Source organism: Nerophis lumbriciformis, linkage group LG24, assembly GCF_033978685.3.
Source record: "Nerophis lumbriciformis linkage group LG24, RoL_Nlum_v2.1, whole genome shotgun sequence".
Lineage (NCBI taxonomy): Eukaryota > Metazoa > Chordata > Actinopteri > Syngnathiformes > Syngnathidae > Nerophis > Nerophis lumbriciformis.
The window spans coordinates 27311647-27327534 of record NC_084571.2 but is presented as its reverse complement, the minus strand read 5'-3'; the positions used below and the strand labels follow the sequence as shown (position 1 = coordinate 27327534).

Genomic DNA, 15888 nt, shown 5'->3' with positions numbered 1-15888 from the left:
CAATGTTGTTGACCGGGTGAAAATCGCGAGAAATTCTGGAGAATGGTTGTCCCGGGAGATTTTCGGGAGAGGCACTGAAATTCGGGAGTCTCCCGGAAAAATCGTGAGGGTTGGCAAGTATGACGTAGGGAGAAGTACAGAGCAGTTGCGTCTCCCAGTCATACTTGCCAACCCTCCCGATTTTCCCGGGAGACTCCCGGATTTCAGTGCCCCTCCCGAAAATCTCCCGGAGCAACCTTTCTCCCGATTTCCACCCAGACAACAATATTGGGGGCGTGCCTTAAAGGCACTGCCTTTGCGTGCCGGCTCAATCACATAATATCTACGGCTTTTCACACAAATGAATGCAAGGCATACTTGGTCAACAGCCATACAGGTCACACTGAGGGTGACCGAATAAACAACTTTAACACTGTTAAAAATACGCGCCACACTGTGAAACCACACCAAACAAGAATGACAAACACATTTCAGGAGAACATCCGCACCGTAACACAACATAAACACAACAGAACAAATACCCAGAACCCCCCTTGCAGCACTATCTCTTCCGGGACGCTACAATGTACACCCCCGCTACACCCGCCGCCCCCCACCTCAACCTCCTCATGCTCTCTCAGGGAGAGCATGTCCCAAATTCCAAGCTGCTGTTTTGAGGCATGTTAAAAAAAATAATACACTTTGTGACTTCAATAATAAATATGGCAGTGCCATGTTGGCATTTTTTTTTCCATAACTTGAGTTGATTTATTTTGGAAAACCTTGTTACATTGTTTAATGCATCCAGCGGGGCATCACAACAAAATTAGGCATAATAATGTGTTGATTCCACGACTGTATATATCTGTATCGGTTGATATCGGAATCGGTAACTAAGAGTTGGACAATATCGGATATCGGCAAAAAAGCCATTATCGGACATCTCTAGTTGTTACTGTAGTGATGGGCAGCAAGCTGACATAAGGCAGCGTGGTGCTCGGGGCTGCACGAGTGCTGCCGACACTGAGCGAGCTGCGGTTTCATGGAGTTTCAACTCTTTCTGCTTTTGCCAGATCTGCGTGGGCAAGCGAGAAGACGGCGAGGTGTTTGTGAAGCTGAGCAGCGGCAAGAAGAGAGGCCTCGTCCCCGCCGACTCCATCGAGGAGATCTGAGCTTCCCGCGGAAAGTCGAGTCCCGAAACTCTGAGCCATCGTCTTCAGGGACCCGGCAACACTGGACCATCCTTGTGGACCCCCTGACGAGGACGTAGAAGATGAATAGTCTCCTCACTGTAAGTCTTAATGGACTCCCTGGAGCGGCTGTAGTGGACTCTTACTGATTGTTTACATTTTGGCTACAGCCGCCATTTTTGTTTTTATTCTACCGGCGTACCGACGTGGGAGCAGCCTGTCACAGGAACGCCACGCTTCTGTCCTTTTCCACTCCTTTCTACCCACTTGCCGTGACTCATGCAGCATATGCTCCTGTTGGGGCCTCCGTCGCGTTAGCATGACACCTTGGCACGGACATCCAAGCTACATCGAGACTGATAATTAAAGATAACCAAGAAACAACATTGATTTGCACTTCTTAATGTATTTAATCGTGTATTTAAAGTACCTTTCTAATCTCATTAATTTCATGAACATTGCTTAAACCAGTGTTTTTCAACCACTGTGCCGCGGCACACTAGTGTACCGTGAGATATTGTCTAGTGTGCCGTGGGAGATGATGTAATTTCACCTAATTGGGTTAAAAATAGAGATGTCCGATAATATCGGACTGCCGATATTATCGGCCGATAAATGCTTTAAAATGTGATATCGGAAATTATCGGCATAGGTTTCAAAAAGTAAAATGTATGGCTTTTTAAAACGCCGCTGTACGGAGTGGTACATGGATGTAGGGAGAAGAACAGAGCGCCAATAAACCTTAAAGGCACTGCCTTTGCGTGCCGGCTCAATCACATAATATCTACGGCTTTTCACACACACAAGTGAATGCAACGCATACTTGGTCAACAGCCATACAGGTCACACTGAGGGTGGCCGTATAAACAACTTTAACACCGTTACAAATATGCGCCACACTGTGAACCCACACCAAACAAGAATGACAAGCACATTTCGGGAGAACATCCGCACCGTAACACAACATAAACACAACAGAACAAATACCCAGAACCCCTTGCACGCACTAACTCTTCCGGGACGCTACAATATCAGATCAGATCAGATCAGAAATACTTTATTAATCCCCGAGGGGAAAATTAAATTTTCAGCACAATCCCATTCAAGATCAGACAAACATTACAGGGAGACAGAACAGGATCGCTTACGGGTCTGCCAACTTCCGGAGCCCTTTACAAAAAAGGTGAGATATAGGTAAACAATGGGGGGTGGATGGTTTGGGGGGTGAGAAAAAAAAAAAATTGGTCAAAGCCTGGGCCCCTGGAGAGGGGGCCCAGACTGAGGCCAAAGGAAAAAAACAACTCATAGCCCCATAACACACACCCCGCTACCCCTTCCCCCCTTCCCCCCCCCACCTCACTCCTCCGTGTCCCAAATTCAGAGCTGCTGTTTTGAGGCATGTTAAAAATAAAATTAATGCACTTTGTGACTTCAATAATAAATATGGCAGTGCCATGTTGGCATTTTTTTTTTTCCATAACTTGAGTTGATTTATTTTGGAAAACCTTGTTACATTGTTTAATGCATCCAGCGGGGCATCACAACAAAATTAGGCATAATAATGTCTAATTTATCGGTATCAGTTGATATCGGAATCGGTAATTAAGTGTTGGACAATATCGGGATATCGGATATCGGCAAATAAGCCATTATCGGACATCTCTAGTTAAAAATATTTTTCGCAAACCAGTAATAATAATCCGCAAATGTGGCGTTGTTGAGTGTCTGTTCTGTCTAGAGCCCGGCATATCAGTAGGTGGCAGCAGGTAGCTAATTACTTTGTAGATGTCGGGAACATGGTTTGTCGTAATCACAATATGCGGGAGGCAGCGTGCAGGTAAAAAGGTAGCTAATGCTTAAACCAAAAATAAACAAAAGGCAAGTGCCGCTAAGAAAAGGCATTGAAGCTTAGGGATGGCTATGCTAAGCGAAGCTAAAACTGAACCGGCTGCAAAGTAAACAATAACATAATGCTGGACGACAGCAAAGACTTACAGCGTGTGGAGCAGACGGCGTCCACCAAGTACATCCGTACATGACAATCAACAACAAAAACACGACACACAGGAATACACCAAAAAACTCCAAATAAGTCACGGCGTGATGTGACAGGTGGTGACAGTACACCTACTTTGAGACAAGAGCTATAGTGATGCATGCTTGGTTATGGTTTGAATTCGTATCCAACAATTGCGAGAACGACTTTTTACTGTCAATATCGGCTGCTCAGTTTCAGTTTTTTATGTTTTCTGCTGGTGGTCTGCCTCTGGATTTTTTCAATGAAAAAAATGTGCCTTGGCTCAGAAAAGGTTGAAAAACGCTGGCTTAAACATCCATACGTGACAAACTGTCTTCATCTAAGACAGGGGTCGGCAACCCAAAATGTTGAAAGAGCCATATTGGACCAAAAATACAAAAAAAATCTGTCTGGAGCCGCAAAAAATTAAAAGCCTTATATAAGTCTTATATGAAGACAACACATGATGTAAGTGTCTATATTAGCTATATTAGCCTACTAACAAAGGCTGACGCAAATCTTCGTTGACAGAAATGTTGTATTTTAATTTTTATTCTACACATTTTTGCAACATTGGAAATCATTAGTAAAATGGAGGCTTCTCACAGGATGAGATAACTTCTGGAAATTACTGTCTTAGAAAGGCCAAAAGGTATAGATGTGTGTGTCAAGTTAAAGGAAACGGCAGGCTGTCTTCTTCTAATGGATTTATTACAATCTTTGCAAGCTGGGTAACGTTTGCTGTGGTCTGGAACAACATGGCACACAAACACGATGATGCAATATGTACATACAACTAGCATAAACAGCATTTTAGCATTGATTAGCTTGCAGTCATGGACTGACCAAATATGCCTGATAAGCACTCCAGCAAATCAATAAGATCTACAAAGCTCACCTTTGTGCATTCACGCACAGTATAAAACGTTTGATGGACAAAATGTGACAAAGAAGAAGTGGCATAAAACACGTCTTTCTTTGGCAGCGTCGGAGAAAGTTGTACATGTAAACAAACTACGATGGGTTCAAGGATCGCTGAAATTAGTAGGACAAAACGGTGCTTGCCAAAAACTCTCATCAGGGAAGCATGTGTAACATAAACAGTGGGATTTCTAACAACTAGGAAGGTTTGTGTCATGTGTCATTCCCTACAGAAAATATATTAAAACAAAAAATATATTTTTTTCTTCATCTTTTTCCATTTTCACACATCTCTTAAAGAGGTCCAGTGAGCCGCCACTGGGGCGGCGCTAAAGAGCCGCAGGTTGCTGACCCCCGATCTAAGCAATATTGAATACCAGGACAAAGGTGCTTATTTTTCACTTTCTATGTTTGAGGAATTTGCTCATCTTGACTCAAATGTATACTGAAATGTGAAATATCCATCCATCCATCCATTTTCTACCGCTTGTCCCTTTCGGAGTCGCGGGGGGTGCTGGAGCCTATACCAGCTGCACTCGGGCGGAAGGCGGCGTACACCCTGGTCAAGTCGAAATGTGAGATATATTTCTTAAAATAAGCAAAGGCAACAGAAAACAAGGACATTTCACTTGGTAATTTAATATTTATGGTACTAGGCAAAATGCTAACATGTGAATTTTATCATTTTTACAATGGAACATTTTGACACAATGCATTACATAGTGCTACTGAGCTAGCCTGATGTTTTTACCAAGCGTTATTTAGAGCGTAAGTACATGAGTACAAGGGGCGGTTTCCCAATTCAATATCGATATCCAATATTGGTCTAATATCAGAAGAAGAAAAAAAAGTATGGGACTTTCTGGACTTGCATGTAAAATGTCAGTCTGATAAAGTATTTACTTGTGCAAAGTTAGACAGCCAGTTAAGATCTAAATGTCCTCCAATAAGCACAAAATATTGGTCTTTTCTTGTGTTTTAGTTAAGTCGTTTCAAGAGGTAAACGTGGTAGGCTATAGCAGTGGTTTTCAACCACTGTGCCGCGGCACACTAGTGTGCCGTGAGATACAGTCTGGTGTGCCGTGGGAGATTATCTAAATTTACCTATTTGGGTTAAATATATATATTTTTTTGCAAACCAGTAATTATAGTCTGCAAATGATGTGTTGTTGTTGATTGTCGGTGCTGTCTAAAGCTCGGCAGAGCAACCGTGTAATACTCTTCCATCTCAGTAGGTGGCAGCCGGTAGCTAATTGCTTTGTAGATGTCGAAAACAGTGGGAGGCAGTGTGCAGGTAAAAAGGTATCTAATGCTTAAACCAAAAATAAACAAAAGGTGAGTGCCCCTAAGAAAAAGCATTGAAGCTTAGGGAAGGCTATGCAGAACGAAACTAAAACTGAACTGGCTGCAAAGTAAACAAAAACAGAATGCTGGACGACAGCAAAGACTTACTGCGGAGCAAAGACAGTACATCCGAACATGACATTACAATCAACAATGTCCCCACAAAGAAGGATAAAAACAACTGACATATTCTTGATTGCTAAAACAAAGAAGATGCGGGAAATATCGCTCAAAGGAAGACATGAAACTGCTACAGGAAAATACCAAAAATAGAGAACAAGCCACCAAAATAGGAGCGCAAGACAAGAACTAAAACTCAAAATAAGTCGGGGCGTGATGTGACAGGTGGTGACAGTACACCTACTTTGAGGCAAGAGCTACAGTGATGCATGCTTGGTTATGGTTTAAAGTCATGTCCAATAATTGCAACAACGACTTTTTACTGGAAACTGAGTTTCGTTTTTTAATGAGATCTGCTTGTGGTGTGCCTCCGGATTTTTTCAACGCAAAAAAATGTGCCTTGGCTCAAAAAAGATTGAAAAACACTGGGCTATAGGATACTATGAGCTAGCAGCTACACAACAGCTAAGCACACAATAGCACGCAATCTAGACCAGGGGTGCCCAAACCTTTTGACTCGGGGGCCGCATTGGGTTAAAAAAAAAAATTGGTCGGGGGACGGGCTGTATGTATATATATATATATATATATATATATATATATATATATATATATATATATTGTTGCGTTTGGACCAGTTGTTCCGCCCAGGGAATTCAAGTCGCTGGTCGCTCCCAAGCTCTTTACGACACTTAAAGCTGAGTAGAAGAACCACCAGAGACAGAATAGGTATTTTGTAATATATTTGCAAAGCTTTGTAAATATACTGAGACCAGTCCAGCATAGAACATTCAATCGCGCAGCTAAGATGGTCTGCCCTCCCCAATGAAAAACCCTCTCTTCTATCAAGTCTCTCTCCCTCCCACCCTCGCAGTCTTGTCCCTCCAGCCCAAACACATGCCCATTGTCCTCCGCACCTGGACATAAGAATAGATAAGAAGAAGGAGTATCTCTCTTTCTTACATTCCATATTCAAGGTTAGCACACAGTATTTGCAGACAACCAAAAGACCACAATTGGAAGAAAAACACTAGCTGTTTTGTAATATGATTATGAAATAAAAGAAGTAACACTTAAATTCGGATATATGTAAATATCTGCCTCCGACAACATATATATATATATATATATATATATATATATATATATATATATATATATATATATATATATATGTATATATATATATATATATATATATATTTATATATTCCAAGTGCGATGATGTCCCGTTATCGATGGGAGAATGCATTTTTAGACAATATGATTTGCCTGAGCGGCTAGGAGACACAGAGAGTAACAAGCGTTAAAAAATGCATTAGAAAAGACAGATTCATAAAAAATAATAATATCCGTAGTTTGGGGACCCCTGATCTAGACATATGTATCACACTGAACACAAATATAAACACAACACTTTTGTTTTTGCTCCCATTTTTCATAATCAATCAATCAATCAATGTTTATTTATATAGCCCTAAATCACAAGTGTCTCAAAGGGCTGCACAAGCCACAACGACATCCTCGGTACAAAGCCCACATAAGGGCAAGGAAAAACTCACCCCAGTGGGACGTCGATGTGAATGACTATGAGAAACCTTGGAGAGGACCGCATATGTGGGTAACCCCCCCCCCCTCTAGGGGAGACCGAAAGCAATGGATGTCGAGTGGGTCTGACATAATATTGTGAGAGTCCAGTCCATAGTGGATCCAACATAATAGTAAGAGTCCAGTCCATAGTGGGGCCAGCAGGACACCATCCCGAGCGGAGACGGGTCAGCAGCGCAGAGATGTTCCCAGCCAATGCACAGGCGAGCGGTCCACCCCGGGTACCGACTCTGGACAGCCAGCACTTCATCCATGGCCACCGGACCTGTGCCCCCCCCCCTCCACAAGGAACAGGGGAGCAGAGGAGAAAAGAAAAGAAACGGCAGATCAACTGGTCTAACAGGGGGGCTATTTAAAGGCTAGAGTATACAAATGAGTTTTAAGATGGGACTTAAATGCTTCTACTGAGGTAGCATCTCTAATTGTTACCGGGAGGGCATTCCATAGTACTGGAGCCCGAATAGAAAACGCTCTATAGCCCGCAGACTTTTTTTGGGCTCTGGGAATCACTAATAAGCCGGAGTTCTTTGAACGCAGATTTCTTGCCGGGACATATGGTACAATACAATCGGCAAGATAGGCTGGAGCTAGACCGTGTAGTATTTTATACGTAAGTAGTAAAACCTTAAAGTCACATCTTAAGTGCACAGGAAGCCAGTGCAGGTGAGCCAGTATAGGCCTAATATGATCAAACTTTCTTGTTCTTGTCAAAAGTCTAGCAGCCGCATTTTGTACCAACTGTAATCTTTTAATGCTAGACATAGGGAGACCCGAAAATAATACGTTACAGTAGTCGAGACGGGACGTAACGAACGCATGAATAATGATCTCAGCGTCGCTAGTGGATAAAATAGAACGAATTTTAGCGATATTACGGAGATGAAAGAAGGCCGTTTTAGTAACACTCTTAATGTGTGACTCAAAGGAGAGAGTTGGGTCGAAAATAATACCCAGATTCTTTACTGATTCGCCTTGTGTAATTGTTTGGTTGTCAAATGTTAAGGTGGTATTTTTAAATAAATGTCGGTGTTTAGCAGGACCGATAATCAGCATTTCCGTTTTCTTGGCGTTGAGTTGCAAGAAGTTAGCGGACATCCATTGTTTAATTTCATTAAGACACGCCTCCAGCTGACTACAATCCGGCGTGTTGGTCAGCTTTAGGGGCATGTAGAGTTGGGTGTCATCAGCATAACAATGAAAGCTAACACCGTATTTGCGTATGATGTCGCCTAGCGGCAGCATGTAAATACTAAAGAGTGCAGGGCCAAGAACCGAACCCTGAGGAACTCCGCACGTTACCTTAACATAATCCGAGGTCACATTATTATGGGAGACGCATTGCATCCTGTCAGTAAGATAAGAGTTAAACCACGACAAAGCAAAGTCTGACATACCAATACGTGTTTTGATACGCTCTAATAAAATATTATGATCGACGGTATCGAAAGCAGCGCTAAGATCAAGAAGCAGCAACATAGATGACGCATCAGAATCCATCGTTAGCAGTAGATCATTAGTCATTTTTGCGAGGGCTGTCTCCGTAGAGTGATTTGCCCTGAAACCGGATTGAAAAGGTTCACAGAGATTGTTAGACACTAAGTGTTCATTTAGCTGCTGTGCGACAATTTTTTCGAGGATTTTCGAAATAAAGGGAAGGTGGGACACCGGTCGGTAGTTTACCATGAGGTCAGGATCAAGGTTAGGTCTTTTGAGCAGAGGATGAATAACCACTTTCTTGAATGCTAGGGGAACAGTGCCAGAGGAAAGTGATAAGTTTATAATATTTAGCACTGATGGACCTAATAATACATAAAGCTCCTTGATAAGTTTACCAGGAAGTGGGTCAAGTAAACATGTTGTTTGTTTTATCCCACTTACACGCCGTAATAGTTCCTCTAATGTTATTTCATCAAAAAGAGAGAGGCTATTTTGTATTGCAGTATCCGTCGTAGATACGGTTGTATCTGTGTTAATAAAACCCAGTTGTAGCTGGGATGCGTTGTCTTTAATCTCCTTTCTAATGAGTTCAATTTTCTTATTAAAGAAATTCATAAAGTCATCTGCCGAGTGGGTGGAGCTATTGGGAGGAGTCCCTTGTTGGGTTAGCGATGCTACTGTACTAAACAAAAATTTAGGGTCGTTTTTGTTGAGGCGGATGAGATTTGAGTAATATTTAGCTTTAGCTAAGGTAAGCATGCGTTTATACGATATTAAACTATCACTCCATGCTTGATGGAAAACCTCAAGCTTGGTCGCGCGCCATTTGCGTTCCAACTTTCTACATGATAATTTATGAGCTCTGGTTTCTTCTGTAAACCATGGGGTGCGCCTTTTAGGGGCCCTTTTTTGTTTTAGCGGTGCTATACTATCAATGGTTTTGCGCAGGGCATTGTCAAAGTTGTTAGTTAGGTTATCAATAGAGCTGACATAATTTGGGAATGGTGCCATTACCGAAGGCAGTAGGTCAGCAAGAGTCATCGTTGTGGCAGCATTAATGTTGCGGCTGCTATAGCAGTTATTATTATTATTAGTTTGTTGACAATGAGTCAGAACTTCGAATTTTATAAGGTAATGATCGGACATTACTTTAGTATACGGGAGTACCATAACTTTGGAGGTGGTGACACCCCTGACCAGCACTAGATCTATCGTATTACCGTTGCGATGCGTAGGTTCATTTATTATTTGTGTAAGACCACAGCTATCAATTATAGCCTGGAGCGCCACGCACTGAGGGTCCGATGGGGTATTCATATGGATATTAAAGTCCCCCATTATGATTATATTGTCTGCGTAAGTTGAACTCAAAGATCTAAAATGTTTACTATATACACAAAAGACCTATTACTCTCTTAATATTTTTCACAAATCTGTCTAAATCTGTGTTAGTGAGCATTTCTTCTTTGCCGAGATAATCCATCCCACCTCGCAGGCGTTGCATATCAAGATGCTGAAATAAACAGCAAGATTGTTGCACAGGTGTGCCTTAGGCTGCCCACAATTAAAGGCCACTCTGAAATGTGCAGTTTAATCACACAGCACAATGCCACAGACGTCGCAAGTTTTGAGGGAGACATGCAGGAATGTCCACCAGAGTTGTTGAATGTTCATTTCTCTACCATAAGCCGTCTCTAAACGCAGACCACATAACCACCCCAGCTCAGGACCTCCACATCCAGCAGGTGACAGTCTGAGACCAGCCACCCGGACAGCTGCTGCAACAATTGGTTTGACTAACCAAAGCATTTCTACACAAACTGTGAGAAACCGTCTCAGGGAAACTCATCTGCATGCTCGTCGTCCTCATCGGGGTCTCGATCTGACTGCAGTTTCTCGTCGTAACCGACTTGAGTGGGAAGATGCTCACATTCTATGATGCTGGCACATTGGAGAGGTGTTCTCTTCACGGATGAATCCCGATTTTCACTGTTCAGGGCAGATGGCAGACAGCATGTGTGGTGTTGTGTGGGAGAGCGGTTTGTTGATGTCAACGTCGTGAATCAAGTGGCCCCTGGTGGGGGTGGGGTTATGGTATGGTATGTTATGGACAACCAATGCAAGTGCATTTTATTGATGGCATTGTAAATGCACAGAGATATCGTGACGAGGTCCGTTGTTGTGCCATTTACCCGAGACCATCATCTCATGGTACAGCATGACAATGCACGGCCCCATGTTGCAAGGATCTGTGCACAATTCCTTGAAGCTGAACACATTCCAGTTCTTGCATGGTCAGCATACAAACTGGACATGTCACCCATTGAGCATGTTTGGGATACTGTGGATCGGCGTATACGACAAGGTGTTCCAGTTCCTGCCGGATCCCCACTAAAGCAAAACTGCACTGTGGAGGTCTTGCTCCTCTGGGTTCTTTGGACCACCAGTCACCGACATCACCACTCCTTTTCAGAGTTCACAATAATGTTCATTTTACAATAAACTTGTTAGATTGTGCAAAGTCTTTGTGTGCTTTTCAGCAATTGTCTTTTTCCTCGATCGAGCACATGAATGGTTTCCCTTCAGAGTCGTCAACCGCCATCAACAACTCTCCCCTCTCCTTCCCGACTGCTGCCTTTAACAAAGCGACAGGTGATCAGACAAACACTCTCAGCTGCGTCATCAGCGCACCTGTCGCTGATCTCGAAGCCGGTCCTGGCACACCCCGCTTCGCTGCAGGTCCGCAGGCCACGCCCCCCCCACATGCACATTTCAGCATGATGTTTTATTGTGGGCAGCCTAAGGCACACCTGTGCAATAATCATGCTGTTTAATCAGCATCTTGACATGCCACACATGTGTGGTAGGATGGATTATCTTGGTAAAGAAGAAATGCTCACTAACACAGATTTGTGAACAACTATTTTGAGAAGAATAGGTCTTTTGTGAACATAGTAAAAGTTTTACATCTTTGAAAAATGGAAGTAAAAACAAAAGTGTTGCGTTTATATTTCTGTTCAGTATAAGTGTGCCGAATTGAACAATAAGGGATATTATAAGGATTAAGAGAACCTATTGTCTCATTCTGCAGGACGAGTGGCAAGACAGCTTCTGAGTGGACACGCATTTTGTAGAATGAGACAATCTTTGGGTGAGTGGAGTGGAGAGACGCCAGAACATTGCTACAAGAAGACAATAGGTGATAGGCAAATCTTCTCCTTATGGATGAATAGAAACTATTGTCACATTCAACGAGAATAATGGCAAAACAGCTCGTTAGTGGCCACTTTTTTAGCGAGGAACGAGACCATCTTTTGGGGTGAGATATCAGAATATTGTTGCAAGCAGATGATAGGGACGGCGTGGCGCAGTGGAAGAGTGGCCGTGCGCGACCCGAGGGTCCCTGGTTCAATCCCCACCTAGTACCAACCTCGTCATGTCCGTTGTGTCCTGAGCAAGACACTTCACCCTTGCTCCTGATGGGTGCTGGTTAGCGCCTTGCATGGCAGCTCCCTCCATCAGTGTGTGAATGTGTGTGTGAATGGGTAAATGTGGAAGTAGTGTCAAAGCGCTTTGAGTACCTTGAAGGTAGAAAAGCGCTATACAAGTACAACCCATTTATCATTTATCATTTATAGGTCATGGGCAAACCTCATTCTTATAAATAAGGAGGACCTAATGTTTCATTCCGCGGGAAGAGTGGCAAAGCAGCTTCTTAGTGAACACTCTTCCGATGGAATGAGACAATCTTTAGGGGAGAGATGTCAGAACAGTGCTGCAAGGAGACAATAGGTGATAGGCAAACCTCCTCCTACTGAATAGGGGGGACCTATTATTACATTCCACGGAAAGAGTGCCAAAACAACTTGTTAGTGGCCCCTCTTTCAATGGAATAAGACCATCTTTGGGGGTGAGATGTTGGGAAATTGTTGCAAGCAGACGATAGGTGATGGGCGAACCGTATTCTTATGGACAAGGAAGACCTATTTTCTGTTTCCACAGGAAGAGTGGCGAAACAGCTTCTTAGTGAACACTCTTCCGATGAAATGAGACAATCTTTGGGGGTGAGATCTCAGGACATTGTTGCAAGTAGACAATAGGTGATAGGCAAACTTCCTAATGAATAGGAGGGACCTATGATCTCATTCCACGGGAAGAGTGCCAAAACAACTTGTTAGTGGCCCCTCTTTCAATGGAATGAGACCATCTTTGGGGGTGAGACGTCGGGACATTGTTGCAAGCAGACGATAGGTGATGGGCTAACCTTATTCTTACGGATAGGGAGGACCTATTTTCTGATTCCATAGGAAGAGTGGCGAAACAGCTTCTTAGTGAAATGAGATGAAATGAGACAATCTTTGGGGGTGAGATCTCAGGACATTGTTGAAAGTAGACAATAGGTGATAGGCAAACCTCCTAATGAATAGGGGGGCCCTATGATCTCATTCCACAGGAAGAGTGGCAAAGCAGCTTCTTAGTGACCACTCTTCCGATGTAATGAGACAATCTTTGGGGGTGAGTTTTCAAGACATTGAAAAAGGAGACGGTAGATGATGGGCAAAACGCTTCCTTATGGATAGGCAGGACCTATTTTCTGATTCCAGAGGAAGAGTGGCAAAACAGCTTCTTAGTGACTACTCCTAATGGAAAAAGACACTCTTTGGGGGTGAGATGTCAGGACATTGTTAAAAGGAGGCAATAGGTGATAGGCAAAACTCTTCCTTATGGATAGGGAGTACCTATTTTCTGATGCCACAGGAAGAGTGGCAAACAGCTTCTTCGTGACCACTCTTCCGATGAAATGAGACAATCTTTGGGGGTGAGATGTCAGGACATTGTTAAAAGGAGACGATAGGTGATAGGCAAAACTCTTTCTTATGGATATGGAGGGCCTATTTTCTGATGCCACAGGAAGAGTGCCAAAACAACTTGTTAGTGGCCCCTATGTCAATGTAATGAGACAATCTTTGGGGTGAGTTGTCAAGACATTGTATCAAGGAGACGATAGGTGATAGGCAAAACTCTTCCTTAATAATAGGGAGGACCTATTTTCTGATTCCACAGGAAGAGTGGCTAAACAGCTTCTTAGTGAACAATCTTTGGGGGTGTGATCTCAGGACATTTTTGCAAGCAGACAATGGGTAATAAGCTAACCTCCGAATGAATACAGGGGACCTATGATCTCATTCCACAGGAAGAGTGGCAAAACAGCTTTTTAGTGACCACTCCTTCAATGGAAAGAGACCATCTTTGGGGGTGAGATGTCAGGACACTGTTAAAAGGAGACGATAGGTGATAGGCAAAACTCTTCCTTATGGATAGGGAGGACCTATTTTCTGTTTCCACAGGAAGAGTGGCTAAACAGCTTCTTAGTGAACACTTCCGATGAAATGAGACAATCTTTGGGGGTGAGCTCTCAGGACATTTTAGCAAGCAGACAATAGGTGATAAACAAACCTCCGAATGAATAGAGGGGAACTATGATTTCATTCCATGGGAAGAGTGACAAAACAGCTTCTTAGTGACCACTCCTCTAATGGAAAGAGACCATCTTTGGGGGTGAGATGTCAGGACATTGTTAAAAGGAGGCGATAGGTGATAGGCAAAACTCTTCCTTATGGATAGGGAGGACCTATTTTCTGTTTCTACAGGAAGAGTGGCTAAACAGCTTAGTGAACACTTCCGATGAAATTAGACAATCTTTGGGGGTGAGATCTCAGGACATTTTTGCAAGCAGACAAAAGGTGATAAACAAACCTCCGAATGAATAGAGGGGAACTATGATCTCATTCCACGGGAAGAGTGGCAAAACAGCTTCTTAGTGACCACTCCTCTAATGGAAAGAGACCATCTTTGGGGGTGGATGTCAAGACATTGTTCAAAGGAGGCAATATGTGATAGGCAAAACTCTTCCTTATGGATAGGGAGGACCTATTTTCTGTTTCCACAGGAAGAGTGACGAAACAGCTTCTTAGTGAACACTTCCGATGAAATGAGACAATCTTTGGGGGTGAGATCTCAGGACATTTTTGCAAACAGACAATAGGTGATAAGCAAACCTCCAAATGAATAGGGGTGACATTTGATCCCATTCCACAGGAAGAGTAGCAAAACAGCTTCTTAGTGACCACTCCTCCAATTGAAAGAGACCATCTTTGGGGGTGAGATGTCAAGACATTGTTCAAAGGAGGCAATATGTGATAGGCAAAACTCTTCCTTATGGATAGGGAGGACCTATTTTCTGATACCACAGGAAGAGTGGCTAAACAGCTTCTTAGTGACCACTCTTCCGATGTAATGAGACAATCTTTGGGGTGAGTTGTCAAGACATTGTAGCAGGGAGACGATAGGTGATAGGCAAAACTCTTCCTTATGGATAGGGAGGACCTATTTTCTGTTTCCACAGGAAGAGTGGCTAAACAGCTTCTTAGTGAACACTTTCGATGAAATGAGACAATCTTTGGGGGTGAGATCTCAGGACATTTTTGCAAGCAGACAATAGGTGATAAGCAAACCTCCAAATGAATAGGGGTGACATATGATCCCATTCCACAGGAAGAGTGGCAAAACAGCTTCTTAGTGACCACTCCTCCAATTGAAAGAGACAATTTTTGGGGGTTAGATGTCAAGACATTGTTCAAAGGAGGCAATATGTGATAGGCAAAAACTCTTCCTTATGGATAGGGAGGAGATATTTTCTGTTTCCACAGGAAGATTGGCTAAACAGCTTCTTAGTGAACACTTCCGATGAAATGAGACAATCTTTGGGGGTGAGATCTCAGGACATTTTTGCAAGCAAACAATAGGTGATAAGCAAACCTCCAAATGAATAGGGGTGACATATGATCCCATTCCACAGGAAGAGTAGCAAAACAGCTTCTTAGTGACCACTCCTCCAATTGAAAGAGACCATCTTTGGGGGTGAGATGTCAAGACATTGTTCAAAGGAGGCAATATGTGATAGGCAAAACTCTTCCTTATGGATAGGGAGGACCTATTTTCTGATACCACAGGAAGAGTGGCTAAACAGCTTCTTAGTGACCACTCTTCCGATGTAATGAGACAATCTTTGGGGTGAGTTGTCAAGACATTGTAGCAGGGAGACGATAGGTGATAGGCAAAACTCTTCCTTATGGATAGGGAGGACCTATTTTCTGTTTCCACAGGAAGAGTGACTAAACAGCTTCTTAGTGAACACTTTCGATGACATGAGACAATCTTTGGGTGTGAGATCTCAGGACATTTTTGCAAGCAGACAATAGGTGATAAGCA

General features: G+C 43.0%; 1 protein-coding gene across 2 annotated transcripts in view; it reads left to right on the top strand.

The window, feature by feature from the left end:
* LOC133620399 (SH3 and cysteine-rich domain-containing protein 2-like) overlaps positions 1-4803 on the top strand; it is an 88545-nt gene extending 83742 nt beyond the window's left edge. For both annotated transcript variants that reach the window (XM_061981876.1, XM_061981875.1), the window contains one exon: positions 1053-4803. Coding sequence is in view for 1 of the 2 variants with exons in the window: in XM_061981875.1 (XP_061837859.1) it covers positions 1053-1151 (99 nt within the window). In the remaining variant the exon portion in view is untranslated. The remainder of the gene's footprint in view (positions 1-1052) is intronic.
* The last annotated feature ends 11085 nt before the right edge of the window (positions 4804-15888 follow it).